This window comes from Alternaria atra (genome assembly GCF_907166805.1).
Source record: "Alternaria atra isolate CS162 genome assembly, contig: 28, whole genome shotgun sequence".
Classification (NCBI taxonomy): domain Eukaryota; kingdom Fungi; phylum Ascomycota; class Dothideomycetes; order Pleosporales; family Pleosporaceae; genus Alternaria; species Alternaria atra.
Genome location: NW_025091326.1, coordinates 2,323,347 through 2,346,114, shown reverse-complemented (window position 1 = coordinate 2,346,114; position 22,768 = coordinate 2,323,347). Strand labels below are relative to the sequence as shown.

The window sequence follows — 22,768 nt, the reverse complement described above, 5'->3', positions numbered from 1 at the left end:
TCTCGAAAAGGGGCCACTCCTGACTGTTTTTGGAGTCCTCCGAGGTGCCTCCGGAGCTTGTCAGGGGCCCCTGTAACGCCCAAAGGCCACTGATTTTGCCAAGTTATCAAAAACCAGCTGTTTTAGGCCGTTTTGAAGACCCAGGGCTCACAAAAAAGAGCGTTTTTAGCCATTTTTTAGAGTTGAGATTGCTAGTACAGTACAATTTAATAGTACAATGTAATAAGATAGTAAGAGAGCTCGCTGCCGACGTTCTAGTACTTTGTAGGACCACCTTTTGCAGCAATTACGCTGAGGCAACGGTTGCCCATCTGACCAGTGTGTCTGGTGATCTCGCTGTCGGGCATCTTATTCCATTCGTCTAATATATACGTACGGAGCTCCTCAGCTGTTTGGGGGTGCCGGGCATACACCTGACGTTTTAAATACTGTAAGCCTAGGACCACATCACATGACTGCTCTGCAGGCATGACTAATGCGTCCGACTACTTTCGAGCTCAGATCACATACTTGTACATACACAGAAGAATACACTCATTCAGGTGACCTTATACTACGACCACCCTATGCTTACAAATACAACCAAATAGGCTCAATTGGGTTCAAATCGGGTGAATTAGCAGGGTGGTTATCGCGGTGAATAGACTTTTTGGCGTACAGTTCATGAGTCTCTCGCGATCGGTGGGCTCCAGCCCCATCCTCCATAAAGATAATCGTCTCTTTTGGGATGATAAAGGTCTCCATAAACTCTTTCATCTCTAAAATCTTTGGGACAATATGCTTACGCATTGCTGCCCCGTCAATAGTCCCCTTTTTCTTCCCCTTTTTAGCTTTACCCCAGTCTCTTTCAACAAATACAAGAGGTCCTTTTACTCCGTTAGCAATACAACCCCAAACCATCCATTCACTGTACTTTCTGAATCGGGGGAGCATACAATCGGTGAGGTCACCTTCGTCAATCGTACGGGTAACGTATACGAGGCCCCAGTCCATGGTGAAAGAGCTTTCATCTGACCAAACAAAGCGTTGCCACTGCTCAGGAGTCCAATTTCGACGCTCCTCGGCCCAATTGAGACGATCGCGGAGCTGCTTCTCGCTGTGATATGGCTTTTTACGAGCCCTGTAACGCTTGTAGCCGTGACGGTGAAAGAGATTGTTAAGCGCCACGTCCCCAATATCAATTCCAAGCTCTTTTGCAATGTCTCTCCACGTCTTTCGGCGTTGTACGGCATTAGCAGTGGCATGAGAGATGAGCTGACGCTGGGTCTCCATTGGGATTGTACTGTGGCCACTGTGGCGCTTTGAAGGAGTGATGGGTTGGGCCAGGGCTCGAGAAATCGTCCTTTGCCCGTTGGCATTGCTGTAGCCTAGCTTTGCGGCGATTTGGCGTTGGCTTAAGCCTTCATCCCGCCACAAATGAATCGCGAAACGCTCGTCGCGCGTGAGCTGCTTCCCTGGGGTTCTTGGGGTACCTGGGAAGAGTTTTGGCATGAAGAAATAGCGATAATATGGTGTTTTGGGTGGTGTAGAGGTGGTCAAAGAGATGGATTGTTGCAATCCTGAAGCGTTGGAGTTGCCGAATGTGGTACGTGCGTAGCGCCAAGGCTCAAATCCACGCTAGGCACTTCAACTGGGGGGACTGTACAACCGGACTCACTCCTGGTGTGGATGTTGTCTGATGAAGAGGCGACCGGGCAGGTCGCGGTAGCAGTGCTTAATGTGTCAATATTACAATCAGAAGGAATTATGACACACTGTGATGTCTGGTCGTCCGAAATGCGGGTATTGCAAGGCTCGATGTGCAGATGCGCCTTTCAAAATTGAGGCGTTATCGTCGTGTGCAGACTAGTCTTCGGTGCAGAGTTGGAGGTAGTGTTGGAGGTATAGTCGGTAGGGAAAGAGGATCAGGTAGACGGCTCGAAGAAGCTTAGACCACTCGCTGAAAGTGCCTGGACCTTCGGCAAGATAACCGCAGTACGAGAGGTAAAGGTGAAGGCCAAGACATGAGCTACCGTTGCGTAAGTAGCCTACCCGTTGGATCCATAATTCCAAAAGCCTAAAGGGTACTCTATTACTATACAGACAACATCAGACATAGCCAGGCTCTCGATGCCAACTATATAGTCCTTGAAAGCAATATAAACCATACGCGTATGCCGATAGAGACCAGTATCATTAGACCGTCTGAATCTCTGAAAAACATCAGCAACCTCCGGGCTACCTTTTGAGATCGGGACAAATCTTCATGAACAAATGAATAAAACTTAGGCAGATTGTCAAATGTAGCAAATTTGCACCAAGATAACCAGTCCAATGACAAACATAACTCTTGTTGTTCGGAACAAGGATCGCGGTGCCTCCAGACGTGGTGTTAAGCCATCCGCGACCCAGGCGCGGAACGTCTTTTGCACTTTTCGCAAATCGGCGACGAGGAGCTTAGCTTCGTTCTTAAGAATCATGAGGTCGTGATTTGCAACAAGATCCGGATCCAAACGTGAGAGAGTATCTGATAGCGCTTCACGCATATTTTCGAGTATCAGGGCCCATGTCGCATCGGTATTTAGCCCATATACAATGCGGTAGACGATTAACCCCCAGAGTGCGCCTAAGTTTATGCGGGGATGATCAAAGCTTGCTTTGGTAGAATAGTAGGGCCTACGATAGTCTGAAACAAGGTTCATTGGGCTCCTTCTCTCTTCCTTCGGCCCGGTGCGCGTACCTGTATATGTGGAAAATAGCGCTCAGCCTGCTGGAGAGGTCTCGAGCTATCGTACCTTAATTACATACCCGAACGGTTCAAGTAGTTTCCTTGTCTTGTCCATTCCATAGTACTCCGTGGTGCGACTTAATTGATTTAAGACCTCAAGAACAATATCTGCATTCCCTAAAACCTTGATTGTCTCCTCTAGCGTCCCTAGCGTGACGTAGTCAGGATGCGTGGGGCGGTAGATCCTATCGCTAGGTTCAATGTTTTCTTGGGATGCCACGTAGGATAGAATCCGGGAACAGTTCACCTCGGCAGCAACGTACTGACAGATTTCGCACCTACACTGCGACCAATGCTTTGAAAAGACACCACACCATTTCAGATCCAGGTTCAAGCCAGACTTGACTGACCGCAAGCGAACCTTCCAAGCACCGGAACTTTGCAGCCACGGATTGGTAAAAGCTGAAATCAGAACGAACTGTATTTCTGTTTCCTCCCTTTCGATTTCAGCAAGACCATCTTCTCTCTCCTCGAAGATATTATCGTGCCAGGTTGGTTTGGCTATTGAGCGGCCACTTCTCTTATTACTACTCCAAGCACGGCCTAGCAATGTCGGGGGAGGGTTCCAGATTTTCTTGGCTTCCTCCACAGTCATTTCAGTGGTGAGTTGCTGGAATAAAGAAGAGATTAACCCTAACGCTGTATTAAGAACGTGAAGGCGATGCAATACCTCCAAACGGTTCCTAATCCAAGCTTCTCGGCCTAGAGTTACAAGGAAATCCTCGTAGCCCCAGTCGTCTTCTGAGGGGGTAGTGTACAGATTTCGATCGCGATGTCTGTGGCCCGATTAGCATTATCGAGCAGACTCGACAGTGAGCTTACATGTGCATAGTGAGGACAGAGAGATTATCTTGTGGACCATCCAGGAGGTGGTCCAGCACTGTCAGATGAAGTAAGCGATACTGCATCGTGGACGGTATCACCTATGTATCACCTAGGTATCACCGACGTATCAGGTTTATGTTCAAAAAGGAGAGAGAACAGACCAACGAAAAACAACAATGATCAAGACATAATCCATCATCGCAATCATAAACTTCTCCTGAGCTCATTTTCAGCATTTTCATCTGACAAGCACAGAACATTTAGACCATCGAGAACACGTCGTTTGGGCGGCCTTGAGCAGGTAGCTATCATGGCAGCTAGTGGCTCCGCCCAGACCAAGGTGGAACCCGTTAGGATCGTCTTTGAACCGGATGCTGGAGACGTGGTCAATGATATCCGCATCATTCTGCCCAAAAGAGTCGTAAAGCTGAGTTGCTGAAGCAAGAGGATTGACAAAAGGCATCTGATTGTGCGGATGAACCATCCGGCCGCTGAAGCTCATGAGATACCGCGCAGAAGTCCTTCGTTCTATCTGATCAACATTGGGTGGCACGGGAGGGTAGACTAGTCCAAACGTATTGTCTGCATCTCGCCGAAAGAGAAGATCGCCACAAAAGTCCTGGCAGTTGTTGGAAACCCGGTTGTAGCTGAGTTTTACTCGTTCCACTAATCCGAAAGCGAAAAAGTAGAGGACCAAGTTAACTTCTTCCCCGTAAACCAAACTAACGACATCCGTAAACTCTTTCGCGCAGGATTTCAATTTCGCTCTGTACTCTGATTGATTAAGCCTTCGGTTGTTTTTTGTCGAAGCCCAGCTTTTAGCACATTCGAGGAACATATTCACTAGGTGCTCCTCATCTGTCAAGAATCGTTCACAATAGCCGGTGAACATACCTCCGGAGAGCTGTTTCAGGCAGCTGGCGAACTGTCGGTTTCTAACGGGAACCTTTGACTCGTAGAGTCGTCTTGCAGAAGAGAAGGAGAGATGTCGCTGAGCCGGGACCTCCTGATGGTCGACGGAAATGTAAGTCTGTGGCTCGAAGAGGAACTCTTGCAGGTCTTTGGATGAATTGGCAGTAAAGTTTGGAATAGGGCGTCGAGATATGTTGGCGCCGCCAGGCTCTCTTCAATTCGTCAGTGGTATTGTTCTTACTCGGAATTCGACTTAGTCTTTACCGGGTCATTCCATTCTCTAGTAGTAGGGGACCAACCATGATAGCACAGTGAGAGTTACCTGCAGGGAAGATATGTCGGCTTGTTGCCCTTTGGAAAAAGCTTCCGGGCGAAGTCAAGGTATCCATCACATTTACACCCAGTCCTGTGAGGAATTTACCATCCAAATGATCCTCCCATGCATCGAGTTCTTGAGCGAACTTATGGGAGTGCTCGTTGCCCATTTTGGAGAAATTTCTCGCGGCCTTGAGGTGCTCCTTAGGATGGTCCGATGAATGTAAGCAAGGCGGACACAATCGGAAAGGGGTAGGAACCTGCGCTAGGCTTGCGTCGTAGTTGTGCATCCGTCCAACCCAAAAAATGCCGTTCGGTTCGTTTGGTTCTGGTTCCCGTACTTTGTACATGTTTCTTGGGATAGGGTTATCTGTACAGCCAGATCGACATACATAAGAGTGAAAGGACCTGATGCAGCGTCGGCATTGGGAGCATTGCCTAGCCCGTAACAACATCTGATTATCCTCATGTTCAACCTGAGGCATTTGGCCCCAAGAACGGAAAACAGGAGGACGGTGCTCACGAACATAGTCGATATCTAGCAAGCCGAGTGCTTGTAGAAGACTGCGCGCCCGTTTCTGATCCAGTGTTTGACTCTGTAGCGAAGCTTTCAACCCGTGCAGCGCTTGAGACTTAACAAACTCCGCCTCTCTTTCTCCCATGGGATTCCATAAGTCGACAAGCGAGTTAAGCTTATTACTCTCGAAGTCCCCAGAGCGAAAATTTTCCCCCAAGGCTTGGCTTGCTTGGAAATTTTGGAAATCTGAGAGGGCAATAATTGCCGCCGCTACCTCTTCTTCGACAGCTTCCCAGTACATCTTCCTCATTTCGTCAAGTAAAGTGACAACGCCTGCATGATTCCCTTCTGCTATTTTGATCTCTGTCCAGCGACTGGAACGGTCCTCGAGCCGGCTTGGGTCCCAAAGAATGCCGGAGAAATCAGCACTCATACCTGGAATGTAATGTGAACGGCTTGGTTGAGTCTTTTAGTGCAGTAGCTGATGCGATTGTTCCAAAAATGAAAGGAAGGTTGTCGTTGACGCGAAGTGGGGATGTCAGCTGAGAATTGTGGCGTTTCTTGGCGTTTTGGCACATGTTCATCTTTGAGACTCGTCTGAGCGGCCTTCCTTCTCCTAGCATCTGATCCCACATCACTTCCAAACATCTAAATGTCGGAGCACTTCTAATCGAGTGAGGATGGAACAGAAGAAATCAAAACCAGGGCTCTTAAGCAGGGTTTTTACCCGCAAGGGAGCAACCGTTCTCTCCGCCGGCGGTCAGGTCCCCGCGGCAAGCGTTGGTGGCAGCGCAGCGAGTGGGGCTTTTTCAGGCAGCAACAATTCTGCCGCTACATCCGAGAATCTGAAAAAGACCTCTGTTGAATTTAATGATTACCTGAAGGAGGTCGATACAGCGGGTCAGTAACCGCTTAACAAAATCGAAGGAATGTTTTATCGACCACCATGCTGATGAATTCAGATTTGGAAAACCACTCGCACAGTGTACTAAAGATGACGAGATGGCTGGAGAAGCAACAAGCGTATAGCAACTCTGGATTCCAACCAAATGGCCTCCGCGATTTCACCATGTAGGGGACCGAGTCTTCCAGGGCGTGGAATTGCAATCTCGTACTTGACTAACTCGTCCAGGAATCCAACTGAATCCCTACTGGTCGACCTAGCTGCATTTTGTGCCTGTTCACTATCGTCAAGTCCACCTAAGTCAAATCCGAAAGCATTCAAAATCGTTGAGACAAGGCGAATCGAAGCTCAAGCATTTGGGAGCTCCGTCAAGCGGACGGAAGTCCGAACGTGCAAACCTCTCAACGATTCGGCCGGCCATATAGATATGATTGTTGTTGCAATCAGGGGATCCGCTTCTATTCACGATTGGATGGTCAATTTTAATCATGGCACGGAGGCGAATACTCCAGTTGAAGACGATTTTCTAGTAATACGACCCCTCGCGGATGAAGAGCTTTTCCAAGTTAACCTGACACAGGGCCTCAGTACCGACGGTAGAACATATCATGCACACTTTGGTTTCTTAGAAGCATCAAAAAAGATGCTGCCACTTGTTGCTACATGCATTTCCGAAACTCTCCATGCATATAGTGATACTCAAGGATCTGCAGGACCTCGATTGCTTTTCTCAGGCCATTCCGCGGGCGGTGCTGTTGCAGCAATGCTCTACACGCATATCATGAAGGAGACGACTCCTTCTTCCAGAGATCCATTGATCTGTCTCAAAGAGCGTACGATCTTCCAATGAATTTGAGCCTCTCAAGTAGCTTACGTGCCAACAGGATTCAGTTCGATCCACTGTATAACGTTCGGAGCACCACCGATTACAACATCCCCCATCACTCCTCTAGTGGCCCGCGACGATTCAATATTCTTCTCTTTTATCAATGAGGGGGACCCAATTCCGCGTGCTGATAGCCCGTATATCGATTCACTGCTGCGCATCAACGCAGAAAAGATGCCAACAAAGGGGATCGAGTGGAAATTACCTGCCAGAAAACTCTTCAATGCCGGCACTGCTATACTAATCCCAAAACAAGGCCGCCGGTATGTAGGGTTGAAGCTACCTAATGATGAAGGCGAGGGAAGTCTTCAAGACACAATTATGGGAAGCCCTAATAACCACAGGATGCGGTATTATCTAGAGGAACTTCACGCTTCAAATATCTAACATAACCGCCTACTTTAACTTAGACACATTACAGAAAATAGCTAAGTAGTACTGTAGTGGTGAAATCAGGGTATCTGAAGGCCCGAACGGCCTTCGGATCGGAAGGCCGGCTAGAGATAGAAAACCAGTCTGAAGGAGGATCGGACGAGACACAATCTACACTACATACTTAATACAATCCTTTGCATCGAGCACACGTTCCAATGCAGGCCCACTAAATACTTCACTACAGTACGCTACCGCCGGTCGAACCGCATTAGTTGTTTAACGCCTGTATGTTTTCAACCTTAACTTAAATAGAAGTGATACTAAAGAATAGAAGAAGAAACGCACATAGTATTATAACTAAGTTACCTAACCAATATGATGCGACGGGGCAGCCCTAGTATATGATGCTTTGCGAGTTGGTTCTCAGACAAGATAGGTTTAGCGCGATTTGACCTCGCGGATCGCAATATAGTCTATCTTATTTTGGTATAGTGCTGTACGTCGGGGCGCGTCCTATTAAACCCCTTATTCTCAACGTTTGTCGCTTTACTTCTATTACCCCACCTTTAGGTTATTATGGCTACAGCCTGGATCATAGAAACCCCAAAGTCTTTTACGATTCCTGTTGTGTGTATAGAATTAAAATATACAGTGACGCGTCAAAAGCTTCGCCCACGCTAGCGTAATAATTTTCCCCACCACACTTACAACTCAACTTCAACCCACCACAACTATGTCTACACCGCGTATTTTTAGACGTGAGCTATCGCAAAATGTGCGCCGTGGCCCAAATATGAGTCCTGCCGAGCGCAATATTGCCATTGGTATGCTGAATGCTGGTTGTACAGCCAGTGAGGTGGCGAACGCGTGTGGTCGCGCGGAATCGACCATACGACGCCTCCGCGCAAAAGCAACCACAACGGGCACAACACAAGACAAACCTCGCAGCGGGCGTCCACAAATAATGTCGAGGCATGCGCGCAAGCTGGTGTATCGCGCTGTCAGAAAAAATCCCAAAATAACCTACGCAGAACTCGCAGAAATCGCTCAAGTCCACCTACCCGATGGCACCCCATCGAAGCCACCTAGCCGCTCTACACTCTATCGGGTTTTAAAAATGACTGGTTTACTACACGTACGCTGCAAAAAGCGTCCAAAGCTTACCCCTCAACGTGCGCGCACACGCTTGTTGTTCGCTCGTGAGTATCGCGGCTACCCGTGGCATCGCCGCATACTTAAATTCTCTGACGAGTGCTCTATTCAGAAGGGCTCAGGCCACACAACTGAGTGGTGCTTTCGCTACGACGATGAGAAATGGAAGACAAGGATGCTTACAGAGGTGTCGACTGCGCGCAAGCCCGCGCAAATGGTGTGGGCGGCTATATGGCTCGATGAACGCGGGCAACCTCGACGGAGTGATCTCATCGTAATGCAGCGAGATCTCGATGCTCCCCACAGTGGGTACAGCGCCCAAAGCTACATACAAGCTTTGCAGCAAGGTCTTCTGCCTCATTAGAGATATTCTCAGCTATTTATGCATGACAACGCGAGCATACACACCGCGCGCGCGGTGGCAAGCTTCATGGAAACTCACCACATTCATGCGATCGGATGGCCACCATACTCACCAGACCTCAACCCAATTGAGCACCTCTGGTGGCATCTTAAGAAGCTTGTATTCACTCATTATCCGCAGTACAACAACATTACAAGGGCAGAAGAGGAGTGGGATGGGTTCTGTAACGCGCTGAAAAAGTGCTGGCGGGCCATCCCCGGCAGCTTAATCCGCGCCCTCATCATGTCTATGCCACGCCGCATTAAAGCTTGTATTAAAGCTAGAGGTTGGCAAACGAAGTATTAGCTATTAATAATGAAATCCCGCGCTTCAAACATCTAAAACTATGCAATTTTGGTAGAGTTATCACTAAAAAGAGCATTTGCAAAAGTGTGGTGTTGCGGCCGATCGGCCCTTGGCGAGCGAAACTTTTGACCTAGTACAGTGTCCGTGCACCCAACGCCCGGAGTCACTGAACGCCCGGCACGCAACATCTACACAGTATTTCAACGCGTAACAACTCAACAACCATGCCAGGCCTGCAAGATGCGCTTACAGAGATTCGTAATTTAGACCCAGGCGATAAACTTGTCTATACAAATATTGCTCAAAAACACGGTGTTTCGCGCACAACGTTGTCCCGCGCGCACCGCGGTGTGCAGGTCCCTCAGGGCGTCGCTGACCCAAACCAACGAAAGCTCACCCCACAACAAGAAGCAGACCTTGTGCAGTATATAGAAACACTGTCAGCGCGTCACTTGCCACCTACGAGAGCTATGGTACAAAATTTCGCGTCTAAAGTAGCCCAGGATCCTTGCTCTGATAGCTGGGTTACACGCTTCCTGCACCGTCACCGCGACCGACTCACCTGCCACTAGGCGACGGGTATGGACTCCAATCGCCATAACGCTGAGTCTGGATATAAGTATAAGCTTTACTTTGACCTACTGCAGCAGAAGATCACTAAGTATGACGTTGAGCTAGAGAATACGTACAATATGGATGAGAAGGGCTTCGCAATTGGGGTACTTGGAAGGTCGAAGCGCATCTTCAGTAGGCGTCAATATGAGAAGAAGGAGGTTAGGCAGGCTCGTCAAGATGGCTCACGTGAGTGGGTGAGCTTGTTGGCTACAATCTGCGCAGATGGTACTGCTCTGCCTCCTGGCATTATATTCGCATCAAAAAACTCCACAATCTAGAGCCATTGGGTAGCCGATATTGAGGCAGGAACACACCTAATTCACGTGGCTTCTTCGCCTACTAGCTGGACAAATAATGATATTGGATTAGCTTGGCTTGAACAGGTATTTAACCGCTATACAAAGCCAAAGGCGCGCAGAAGTTACAGGCTTTTAATAGTAGATGGCCACGGGAGTCACCTAACGCAGGACTTCATTGACTACTGCAATCAAAATCGAATTATACTCGCTGTGTTGCCACCTCATAGTACACAGACGCTGCAGCCGTTGGACGTAGTCTGCTTTAAGCCACTCTCCTCTGCCTACGCCTCCGAGCTCGATGACTACCTCTAGAAGTCTTAAGGCCTATCGCCATTGACGAAAGGTGACTTCTTCCACCTATTCTGGCCTGCCTAGGTGCACACATTTGAGGAAGAGCTTATACAAAACGCCTTTACTGCTACAGGGATAAGCCTGATGAACCCTAACGTTATACTGGATAGATTCCGCCACGCAACACCTAGCGACTTAGGCTTAGTTTCCTCTAGTTCTACAGCCTATTCTACAGAGGATTAGCTTAGAGCTTGCACTACACTGCATGCAGAGGTGAAGGATCCTCGCAGTGCAGGTGCACGGAAGCTTGGCCAAACTATCTACCACCTATCGACACAGGTAGAGCTCCTTTACAACGAACTAGAAGGCTTGCGGCAGAAGCTATACCTAAAACAGAAGCGTTAGAAGCAACCTAGCAGGCAATTAGACTTGCAACAGCACTAGGAGTATTACGGCGGGGCGATGGTGTGGTCTCCTCGAGCTATTTAAGAGGCGCGCGTCCGCATGGCAGTTACTAAGTAAGAGAAGGAGGAAGAAGAGCTAAGAAAGGCAGAGATAAAGGAGTTAGCAGCTGCTAATAAGCTATACAAGGAGAAGATTGAGGAAGAGAAGCGTCAAAAGCGGGCGAGGGAGAAGGAAGAGCGTGCAAAGGTTAAGGCAGAGGAACGCTGAGCAATAGACGCGCGGAAGGCTGCTAGAGCCGCTGCTAAACAGGCTCGCGACTCTGCAAAAGGTATACAACAGTCCTAAAGAGGCAAATCTACAACCTTAAAAGCTTCTGTAGTCAAACTAAAGCCTGCGCGTCGTGCTGTAGGTGCTCGTAGTCGCCCGAAGCCTGCGACGCCTCCTCTGCCCGTGCGAACCCACACTACACTAAAAGTGCGCGTGACGAGCCAGGTCGCGTAACGAGCTACCCCACCAAGATCGGACGATTAAAAAGATGAGGTTATTGAGCTACACACAAAAGCTATTATCGTGAGATTTTTTGGTGTATTGATATATAGACGCTACTAAAGCGTTTGCACTACTTGTATCTCGCTGGCGTCTTAATTTGGCGGGTGTGCAGGCCAAATTTGGGTGGGGGAGACGCCTCAGGCGGACTAGCAACCACACCACTTAATAGAGCAACAACACGACGACGCTTTGTCGATTTTTTCGCTAGTTTAGGTAAGGCTTTTCGCTTACGCTTATTTGCTGTATCGCGACTTTTTTGAGCGGTTGCAGCTTGTTGTTGCTGCTTTTTGAGCTCCCGCGCGGCGGCTTTCTCCTTACGCTGCCGTAAATCCTCCGCGTCCTTCTCTATTTTGGCTTGCCGACGAGCTAACTTTGCAGCTTCTTAAGAGCGCTTTTTCTTAGCTGCTTCTGCCGCTTTGATCTCTCTATCGCGAGCTTTTTAGAGTTGTAGTTCTGCGGCTTCGTCTAGTTCTGCGGCCTTACGCGCGCGCTCGCTAGCAAGCTTCCTAGGACTGTAGAATACAGCTCCGCCGTGCCACTCATCACCTTCTCGTGTAGTTAGTGTTGTAGACTTAATTAGGCGCTTTTAAATGAGGTTGAGTTTAGCGCGTAGCTCCTCGTTTTCGGCGTAGAGAATCGCGTTGTTGACCTGCAGCGAGTGCAGGCCTTGGGATAGCCGTTTGGCTTTAATTTTGGCCTTGTTAGCCACCGCAGCGTTAAAAATTTTGCGCAGCTGAGGCTAGCTATCGCCGTCGCCTTGCTCCCTAATTCCTAGGTCGTCATCTTGTTGTTGTAGGTTGTTGTTGAAGCGTTGAAGTACCTGGCTTGCGTCCATCGGCTATACGCCTGTAGCTTTAAAACTCTTTAATATGAGATCGTGAGTCATTGTAGAGCTCTACGCCGGCCAAAAGTGACGATAGAAGTCCTGTTTGGTAATCTTTAAGAGGCCTTAGGTTCGCTGGAGGTGTTGAGTTAGCTCCTTAGTGTAGTGCTTCGAAAGCGGCCTAAAAAGTACTACATCTAATGGCTGTAAGCTGTGGGTTGAATGGGGAGGATACACTATAACTATAATACGTTTAGCTTCACAAAACTCTAAAAATTCGGGCGTAACGTGGCTGCCATGCCCGTTAAGGATGAGAAGGCGCTATTGACGGCGAGCTTTAGCTGCTGTATGACGTTTAAACACCTGTTAAAGCTAGGCAAGACCTAAGTTGTTGTTGGACCATCCCGAAGCTGAGTGGGATATAAATATTTAGTGTTGTTAGGTCTCTAAAAGGTCGTGAACCTAGCTTGATTGAACCCTAGAGGTGCCCTGGTAGATGAGAGCGGGCGGCAATGCATCTCTAGAAGCACATACGCAAGCTATTAGCGTAATCTATTCTCTATTACTATCTCTCATCGCCTAGGTACGCTCTCCCGCCTCCTAAACTGCCTTGGAGAAGATCCTCTTCCTGCGGTTGGCGATACCGACAAAGAAGCCCTTCTCATCCATATTGTACGTATTGCGCTCGTTAATCCTGTATTCCACTATCTTGGAGTGCAGCAAGTTGAAGTACAACTCGTACTTATACTTGCTGTTAGCTACGTGACGCTCACGATCGATACCGGTGTCCCATTTGGTGATGAGCTTGTCGGGATGACGACGGCGAAACCGCTTAACCCAGCTATCGGAGACCTCTTGCTGCGCAACAGCGCTTCCGAAATTCTTCAAAATACCACCTGTAGGCGGTAGACCATCTCTTGTAGCTCTCTCTATGTAACTAACAACCTCCTCCTCTTGTTGTGGGTTGAGTCGTTGTTGATTTGCTATTTTGGCTTCACGGGTGCCCTGCGAACCCTTGTGCCGCCGCGACAGCGTTGTTCGATCAACTCCGAATATTTTTGAAACTTGGCGGTACGAGAAACTATCTCCAGCCTCACGCGATTCGATATATTCAATCGCTTCTTGAATCGGGTCCATAGTTGTGGAGTTATGACGCGTTGAAGATGGGACGACGCGCAATGTTGGGATGGTGGGGTGGCTCGTTACGCGACCTGGCTCGTCACGCGCACTTTTAGTGTATGGCAGCAGACCAGCCAGCGGATTAGGAGTTCCTTGAACCGATCTAAGCGGCGGGCGAAGACGATTGACTTCATGTCCTGGTAGTTGGATATCGACGGCTGGCTCGTATCCACCGAGTCTCCTCGGAAGGATTTACTTTCGCCGGTAACCATATCGATCTTATGTGTCGAGTCGAGGTGGTCGAGCGCTGTAGAATTGCCATTCGACACTGCTGGAAGCTCTTGCTGACGGCGCTGTTTTTCACAGAGGTAGCAATACCATACACGTCTCCCATTTTTTTGGCCTGTAGATCTTCACCGTATATCCAGATCACCGACGTTCGCTTCTTTGTTGCTTTAGGGCCCTTCGCTAGCACCGCACAGCATACATGGGCAGCTTAACGCGTTTGCGTAAAACGTTTTAGTTTAGAACGTCTTTAAACGGTTTAACGGCTTAAACTGTTCAAGCGTTTTAGGGTTTTCTTAAACGCTTGAACAATTTAAAAACGGTATAAGGGCCTTGGCGCCAAGCACTCCAGTTTCGCATCTCAAAAATCTCTGCAAACGCTCCCCACTAACCTAAAATCTTAATTAATTCATTGTCTATTGCGTCTGTTATCGTTATGTCATCTGATAGCTTGTCAGCAAGTGCGATGTCAACGCCACCGTTGCGAAGACCCGTAACGCCGCCACACTTTGGCGGTGTTATACGAACCGAAACTGTCCGTAATACCGGCAATGCAAAGCGCCAGCGTTTGAAGAAGCAGTATGTCTGTAAACACTGTCGTTCTTGGTCGAGTAGTCACCGAGTGAACACCATCAACCATGTCCTAGCATATCATACAACGTCGGAGTCTTCTCAGCTCTCGCAAACTTCTTCGTCGTCGCAACCAGCTATCACTTCAGTGTTTAGGACTGTCTCTGATCAGACAATTATCCGCAACGCCTTCAATGAACAAGGATATCGCGATGCGCTCGTCGGTCTTCTGACTCGACGTCGAATAGCCTTTTCATCAATCGAATGGGCCGAAATGAGGGATCTAGCGCTTGCTTGCAATCCATTCATTGAAGACCAGTTTATCACAAGTCGACGTAAAGCTGTACGTCTTATCGCCTCGAATTATCAGCTCTACAAAGGTCATGTAATCAAGGGCAGCTTATTGACAGCTGTAAGTCCTATCCATATATCAACAGATCTCTGGACATCACCGTTCCGTTCATCTCTCCTTGCTGTATGCGCACAGTGGGTCGATCACAAATATAAGCTTCAGAAGGCTCTTTTAGGACTACCAGAATGTCGTTACAGCCACTCTGGACAACAGCAAGCACACTTACTTCTCCAAACTCTCGAGGACTATGGGATACAGTCTAGAGTTGGCTGGCATACGGGTGATAATGCGACGTCCAACGATACCTGTTTGGTGACGGATGTCACGGGCGAAGAGCTTCTCGCTGAGTTTTCAAGCGTTCTTACTTCTCGACAGAGAAATCTCAAAGCCCAAGCCCAAGCTGAAGCCCAAGCTGAAGCTGTTTCACAAACCTCGCAGAGGCAAAGGTCGTCTTGCCGAAGACGCAGCATTGATAGCCAGGGGTCTGTTGATGACGACTTCTGTGGTATTGAGAACATCCCTACACTTCGCAAACTGCATCAGCTTTGTGTCTGGCTGCGCAGTTCGAGTATACATGCAGCAGAGTGGGACGGCAAAGTAGGCCTCCGCTTAGGCATTGGTAATCAGACCAGATGGTCTTCATGGTACTCAGTCATTGATCGGGCTATCAAGAAGATGGCTGCAATCAAGGTCTTCATGCACGATAACGAGAAACATCTCTACGAGTTCCGTCTTACTTCTGACGACTGGGACATACTGCAGAAAGCACATACATTCCTACAACCATTTGCATCAGCAACGCTGTACGCAGAGGGAGATAAATCGTCTATCTCTCAGTCTCTTTTGATCATGGACTCTCTTTTAGTCCACTATGAGCAGCAAAAGGTAAGCGTTAACGTGCTATCCTTACTTTGAGTCTTCAGTTAACGCCTTCGTAGGTACATTACTCTGAACCTGGACACGAGGACCTTCGCATGGTTCGATCGATCGAGATGGGCTGGTTCGTACTTGAGAAGTACTACAACATGACCGATCAGGTTCCGGTTTACGCTTCCGCTATTCTTCTAAATCCATCAAGTAGAGCAGCATATCTCAAGAAGAACTGGCCAGCTGAATGGTATGAACCGGCTATCAACGCTGCTCAGAATTTTTGGTTGAATGAGTTCAAGGACGCTTTGCCTTTAGCTAGCCCCACAGCTTCTAAACAAATGGCTCCTCCTTCGAAGCAACGTGGTGCCGTTCTCGACCAGATTCTACAGCAGATGTCAGTTACAGCGGCAGATAAATCAAACGGCGATGATCTTAAGGTTTTCGCAGAGGGTCCAGTGATACAAACTGACTGTAGCCCTCTTGAATGGTGGTGCCGATCGGAGCAACGGCAGCGCTACCCCAGGCTGAGCCATATGGCCATCTCCATTCTTTCTATCGCTGCAGAGTCGTCAGAGCCAGAGAGAACATTCTCGGGTGCAAGAAGAACCTGTTCGTGGGATCGGTCGAGGCTCACTTGCGCCAACATTGAGAAGATCGAGTGCATTGGCAGCTGGCTTAGGGAAGGTCACATAACACCGTGTTCTCTCAACGGAATGGGTCTACCAGTGGAACCAGAGCAAGATGAAGAAACAGAGATGATAGAAGATGAGGTAGAGGAGCTTCTAGAATGGACATAGCCAGGTCTTAGCATCATTGATCTTATATCGTTTTTATATCGTTTATATTGTTCAACGCTTGAACGTTTTAAGGAATTTTGCTTAAACGCTTGAACGTTTTAAGATTTCTAAAAACGTTTTAAAAACGATTTGCCCATGTATGCCGCACAGCGGATATACTGCTCCCCCTGGAGCGTAAACTCATCTGGCTGGATCAGAGCTTCTGGGTTGCGACGGGGGTTAATAGATTCAGGGGCAAGAATAATATTATCAGACTCGGAAGTCTTAGAGGAAGAGCGAGCGAAGAACTGAGTAATTGTTGATGCGGCCATTTTAGGATGTCTGCCGCCGCTAAGTGGGTTCATACCATTTTTAACATATTAGCAGTCGTAGGTCCCGCTGGCCTACCAGATTCATTATTGAATGCTATTAGGAAGTCATTGGACTAGATGAACTCCTTCTGAGAACGCGCTTCTGGGGTAAAGCGTACCCGAAGCAAGAACGCCGAGAATGTGACTCACTCTTCCTTATTAGGTTAAGTTGCTTCCTAATTAGGCATGGTCCATTGGCGCTCCAGGAGCCTCCAGACCTCTCGATCCAGTCCAGTCCAAATTTCTCAAACTCCGGATCCAGTCCAGCCAAATCCAGTCCATCCAAATCCAGTCCAGTGCTAGTCCAGTCCAATTAGATCACTGCTTCGGCTGCCGCAACCGCTCTTCGTATCACAAGCATTTGCGATAGCTTGACGAATTTAGACAAGACTGGCGAGTAGGCAGCAGCATCGTGGAATGCTCCAGCATTCTTCTCGTCAATACCAAGGACGGCGAGGAAGACCACTACTGGGCTTCCAAACACACTTCCGCGAAGTGGATGATCGAGCAAGGATATACAGAGTAGCAGCGCCGCTCTGTCTAACGCTCTCGTGTCCTTGCTCTGTCTCTGACAAAGCTTCCTTGCATGTTTGGCTGCCTCATGAATACAGGTTAGCTGTACAGCAGTGTATTGGTGAGGTAAGCGAGCCATTCCACCGTGGTCTTCGTCTTGACTGGTTCGGCACACGAAGCACAGAAGACGCTTCTAAGTGTATTTATAGGCTCGATAGGACTCCTTCTGGAGATTTATTATGAGTGCCTTCTCGCTCGCTCGGCTTGTGTCGTCGCTGACAAAGCTGTTGATTCGAAACTGATCAAAGAAGCCAACCCTATCATCACAAACATCTGCATGTGCCTGATCGACCAGGCGGTCAACGCTCTCAGCAAGAACGCACAGATCGGGCTCTAAGGCGGGGGCGGGCATATGACTAAGACGGGCAGCTTTCAGGAGTGGGACGCCTTTGAACAGCTGCCGCCATCGCGTAGCATCCAGCCAAGTGTCAACTTCTGTCGCGACGGTCACACCCGGGCAACTGTCTAATCCAGCTTCTAGCGCTGTCCGACTGCTAGCTAACTCTGCATCGATCAACTCGTGCAGCACGGCCTCTCTAGAGGGAGCTGCCCTTCGTACGTTCTCTCGTAGGACTGGATGACTGACCACATCATTTCCGCTTGGACCAGGAGTAACCTCGAAATACGATGACTGCGCGCTAGTTGCAAAGAAGCGTTGGCAATAGACATGCGTAAAGATAGGGCTGCTATTTTCGTACAGATGTTGTAAAGGCACGTGACGGCCGCCTCTTGTGGTTCGTACTGTACTGTGATTCTGAAAATGTCTTGACATAGTGTTCTCCGCACAAGGCGAAGCTGTCGCTATCTTTGGACACTGAGAGCATTTTAAGCCCTGATGTAGTGATAATCTAGGTATTGGAGATGATGTTGGCGCTGGGTACGGAATCAGGCTCTGTGTTGGGTCCACAGCACCTGGGAATGCTTTCCGAAGCAGCCGAGCGACGCACACTGCTCCTCCTGTACCATCGCACGGACGTACGTCTGGGTGCAACTTATGCTGCGCGCGAAGGTGCGTAGTGAGCGCACTGACTGATAGCTTGTGCTACCACAGTACGCGTGCTAGGCGCGACAGATACGCGTTGGTGCGATGTTCCGGGTTCACTTCGGCACATGGCCACAAGCAACTGTGATTGGCTACTCGAACAAATCGACTCAAGCCCATTCAAGCATAGGATAGAGATTTATATTGTGATTAACATGGGTTTATCTGAACTGTGCGCGCGCGAAACTCCAAGTGCTCGAACAACTGTGCAAGACCCCATGTGGCTGTTTCCAGTATAGTCCCGGAAGATTGCTACATGACGTCACATAAGACGGGTGTCATAGCGTGCCCATACGCGTCGTTCCAAGTACCAGGCGCGTAGACAAGCCGATGACGTAGCCTACTTCGCAACGCGAACAAATCGCAAACCGTGTTTTTGCAACATTAACTCTTTCCTCCCTCTTTAATATACTCGAGGCCTCTTGATATCCAATCAAGCAGAGGTCGATCGAGCAGTAGAACCTCCGCAATGCACGATCCGCAAGACCTTGACTTTGTCGGGTCGATCCGAGCCTTGATCGCTCTCGGGAGAATACCGCTCGCGTGCGAAGTGCCCCTCTCCACCCTCCTCGGCTGTGTGCTCGCCTCGCAGATCTTCTCCTCCTCGACATCTTCGAGCAACAGCATCTTCAGCGGCTTGAACGGATGGGCGACTCTACAGTGCATATTGGTAACGTGGGGGACCAACATCGCTATCAACTACGGGAACGAGTGGTCCGACTATGCCCTCGATACGCCAGGTCAACAGGAGAGTATCAGGCGGGACGTCAACTTGCGCGAGGCGCTCGCTAAGAAGGCCAAAGGAGAGGCGGGAGGAGAGACGGGAGGGGAGGATCTCGAGGAAGCTGCGAAACAGGCAAATTCGAAGCTTTATGGAAATACCACGAGGATCATTCATGATGGGACGTTCCCACCGTGGACGGCGCTCGCTTGCTGTGCGGTCTGGCAGGCTGCGCTCGTAGCTCTCATCATCTTCTCGCGTGCAGCGGACCCCGCCCTCTCTGGCGCATCGTTGGGAAATGGAGCAAGAACACCCTTCCGCGGTTTGGCGCTCCACCTCGGCATCATATGCACGATCCTCTCGCACTCGTACGTCGGGCCTCCGCTGCGCCTGCACTACAACGGCTTCGGCGAACTCGTCTCTGCGCTGTTCCTCTCGCCCGTCGCTGTCCTTTTCGGCCTTGTCGGCCACTACACAGCCTCAACAGGCCGCCCAGTCGCGTGGTCCGACCTCTTCACGTCGAACTTGCCCACTCCCTCAGGCTTCACGCTGGACAAGTCGCTCTGGCTCCTCTTTGGCGCGTTGTACTTCTACGAACAAGCGAGGATCTTCGTCATGCACATACACGACATTGGCACCGACATCGCCGGTGGGAAACGGACGTTCGTCTCGCGCATAGGGCACCGGCGGGCCAAGGACCTCTATGCGGTGTTCAACGTGCTGTCTGTCACGTTATTTGGGCTGCTAGCGCGCACGCTTTCAGGCGAGAGCTACGGCGATCGCAAAAGTTTGATAGGGCGGGCAGGCGGGAAGATGCTCCGGCTCCGAGCGCGTTCGAGTGCCGGACAAGTATGGATAGGCGGCCTGGTCGTGCTGCTGAGCTGCGCTCTGCCTGTGATTTTCGCGACGTATCGCGTGCTCGTAGCAGAGATCCCACAGGCCACTGCTCCTTCGGCGGACGTGCCGGACGCTCTGCCCGATGCGAGCCTCAAGCACGGCTTGACGGATACTGCCGAGCCGGCCCTGCGAAGCTTCCATGGCCGCCCAGTCCCGGACGGTGGGAAGGTCTATGAGCCAAGTCGGAAAGCAGGAGGAATATCCATGGGAGACTGTATCAAGTTGGTCTCGCTGCAGACGATGGCGACGCCGGCGGTATTGACCATAACGGCGTTGTTGGCGGCGTACGTCGGGCAGCGGGCGGAGAAGATGGACGCGTATCTGCACTAGCACAAGTTGCTGGATGCGGAGCGAGGTGAACAATGCTCGCAGAACAAAGGCCATCAAATCATCTCGTGCCGAATCGGTCACGAGATAGGGGCATCCCGACCATTCGAAACGGTGGCTATCGATCTTATTAGGCTTGAAGCAACTGCTTACAACGGCCATCAATATGTCTTTCATGGTATCGACCTCTACACGAAGCTTCACTTCGTATTTACTATTGCTAAACGCGACAAAGCGACGCTACTTGAGATACTCAGACGACTAGATCGAAGCATCAAACGCGAGTTCAACACCACAGTCACGTTCCTTATCGCAGATGATGAAAGAGGGTATGGCATCACCGACGACTCAGCCCGAGGCTACTGCTAACAAGAAGGCATCAAATTTCAGATTCGAGCACCACACGTCAAGGAGCAGAATGGCTCTGCTGAACGCTCAGGCAAGAACCTCATTGACCGCCGTCGTTCAATGCGAGTGGCATTAAACCTGCCTCTAGCCCTCAGCCCTGAGATATACATGTGTGCTGCATATATCCTCAACAGAACACCCACCAAAACACTGAGCTGGAAGACTCCTTTCGAGATGGCATATGGCAAAAAGCCCTCTCTCGCTCACTTGAAGATCTATGGTTGTCGCGCGTATGCGCTGCGCCAACAAATACCAAGAGGAGACAAGCTCAGCCTACGTTCGCTAGTTGGATATCTAGTTGGATATGATGCATTAAACGTCTACTGGATATGGTTGCCCGGAGCTAGGAGCAGAGCCCACCAAGGAAAGGTCGTTCGAGTGCGCGATGTAACATTTAAGGAAACTATGTTCTATTAATCAGACAAGGATGAAGCAGAACTAATCTTGCAAGGCTCAGACCTAGAAGAGTTCATCCAAACATATCGCATGCCAACTCTCCACGACCCTAAAGACCAGACATGCTAACAAGCAAGTTTTTTGATTGACTTGATTGATTCTTGATCAAAAGCTCAATCAAGTCAAGATCAATTCGCCTATAGCGTTTTTCTAATTAAGAACAAATGGAAGCCCTCTTTTTGATTGAATTGATTGATTAGATTGATCAGGTACTAATACTAGGGCGATTTCTAAGGTAGTTAATAAGGTTGCTAGGCAGTAGATAATATTAATAGGGTGACATATTAGTGGTGTTAAGTTTCGATTAGTAAGCAACCTTCTGATCTAACTAGCTTACTCTGCGACGTAGTATCAACATTTAACATCAGCCTATATCTTATATTAGCGCCTATTGTTGTTATCTCTAAGGCTCCTTACGCGCTATAACTATCTGTTATGCCTCTGAAGGCCTTCAAACGCGCTGCTGATCGCGCTGCTGCGTCAAATAAACGCGTCAAAGTCAACGACAACTCTCAATCGCAGTCTGAGCTGCCTGTACGAACCTCACCACGCAAAGCCCTTGAGGTTGCAGCTAGTTAAGCTACAGAGAAGGCTCCGTTCGAATCGCAGCTGCGCGACCTGCTGCCCGACAACGCGATCGATCCGCCAACCGAGGGCTCACGAGCTGCTACAGAGGCTTCAACCGAGGCGTCTAATAGCTACGATGGAGGCGAGCTTAATAGTTGGTTTAAGGATAAATACGATGGCCTTGATTGGGCTTATATATCGCGCTTTATAAAGCCGCTGAGGACGCTTAAGGGCAGGAAAAGCTAGGTCTTTGAGCACGGTTATCGCGTCGCCTTAATAGCTGATCCGCAGAGGACTTTCTGGATCTGCAGGCATTGCTATAAACATCAGAGATTAGAGGGGAAGCAAGCGTTAGAGGTGACGCTATCAACAACTGCTGCGATAACTTATATAGCACAGAACAGAGTTAGCTACCGCCTTAACTGTTAGGGCCAGCTTGCTAAGGCTGCGCTACCTCGAGGTTAGACGTCCCTGCGATTATTAAGCGATAGCGGTGTTGTTGTATCGCAGGAGGTCGCTAATGAGATTAGAAACTTTGATGTATAAGGCTTTCGATACGTTGCTGTTAGCTGGTTAGTTGATAACAACTACGCTCTCCGTGAGTTTGAGACTCCAGCTTTCCGTAAGATAATAGCATACGCTAATCTAGAGGCAGCAGAAGCTTTATAGGTAAGTCGTACTAGCGTCGCGAGCTTTGTTATAAGGCTTTATCGCTACCTTGAGCTGCAGGTTGTTAACGACTTGTCGCAATCTATAAGTTAAATCTATATTAGCTTTAACGGGTAGACGACAAGGGGTGGCAAACGAGGGTTCTTTAGTATTGTTGCTTATTACGCTAACGCCTGTGGTAACGTTAGGGACCTGCCTATTGCCTTACCGCAGCTTATAGGCGCTTATAGTAGTAATAGGATTGCTAATATAGTTGCAAAGACGCTGCAGCAGTTTAGTATTAATCGTTCTAAGCTAGGCTACTTCGTCCTTAATAACGCATCCTCGAACAATTGAGCTGTCGCCAAGCTTAGCGAGTTATACGACTTCGAAGCTCCTTTTGCCGCCTCCGCTGCGCGCCTTACACGCTTAATCTTATAGG

At 49.2% G+C, this 22,768-nt stretch overlaps 4 protein-coding genes across 4 annotated transcripts; 2 read left to right on the top strand and 2 right to left on the bottom strand.

Annotated features, from left to right (window-relative positions):
* Positions 1–570: 570 nt before the first annotated feature.
* On the bottom strand, positions 571–1,272 carry ALTATR162_LOCUS7824 (uncharacterized protein; the record flags this gene model as incomplete). The annotated part of the gene is made up of 1 exon (XM_043315453.1): positions 571–1,272. The coding sequence occupies one exon, from the start codon at positions 1,270–1,272 to the stop codon at positions 571–573; it is 702 nt and encodes a 233-aa protein (XP_043171388.1).
* A 1,004-nt stretch (positions 1,273–2,276) lies between these two features.
* Positions 2,277–4,989, bottom strand: ALTATR162_LOCUS7823 (uncharacterized protein; the record flags this gene model as incomplete). Its single annotated transcript, XM_043315452.1, has 5 exons — positions 2,277–2,655; positions 2,788–3,543; positions 3,590–3,647; positions 3,929–4,716; positions 4,769–4,989. 5 exons carry the CDS (start codon positions 4,987–4,989, stop codon positions 2,277–2,279), a joined length of 2,202 nt encoding a protein of 733 aa, XP_043171387.1.
* A 1,027-nt stretch (positions 4,990–6,016) lies between these two features.
* On the top strand, positions 6,017–6,411 carry ALTATR162_LOCUS7822 (uncharacterized protein; the record flags this gene model as incomplete). The annotated part of the gene is made up of 2 exons (XM_043315451.1): positions 6,017–6,236; positions 6,299–6,411. 2 exons carry the CDS (start codon positions 6,017–6,019, stop codon positions 6,409–6,411), a joined length of 333 nt encoding a protein of 110 aa, XP_043171386.1.
* Positions 6,412–18,771: 12,360 nt separating this feature from the next.
* Positions 18,772–20,250, top strand: ALTATR162_LOCUS7821 (uncharacterized protein; the record flags this gene model as incomplete). Its single annotated transcript, XM_043315450.1, has 1 exon — positions 18,772–20,250. The coding sequence occupies one exon, from the start codon at positions 18,772–18,774 to the stop codon at positions 20,248–20,250; it is 1,479 nt and encodes a 492-aa protein (XP_043171385.1).
* Positions 20,251–22,768: the final 2,518 nt, after the last annotated feature.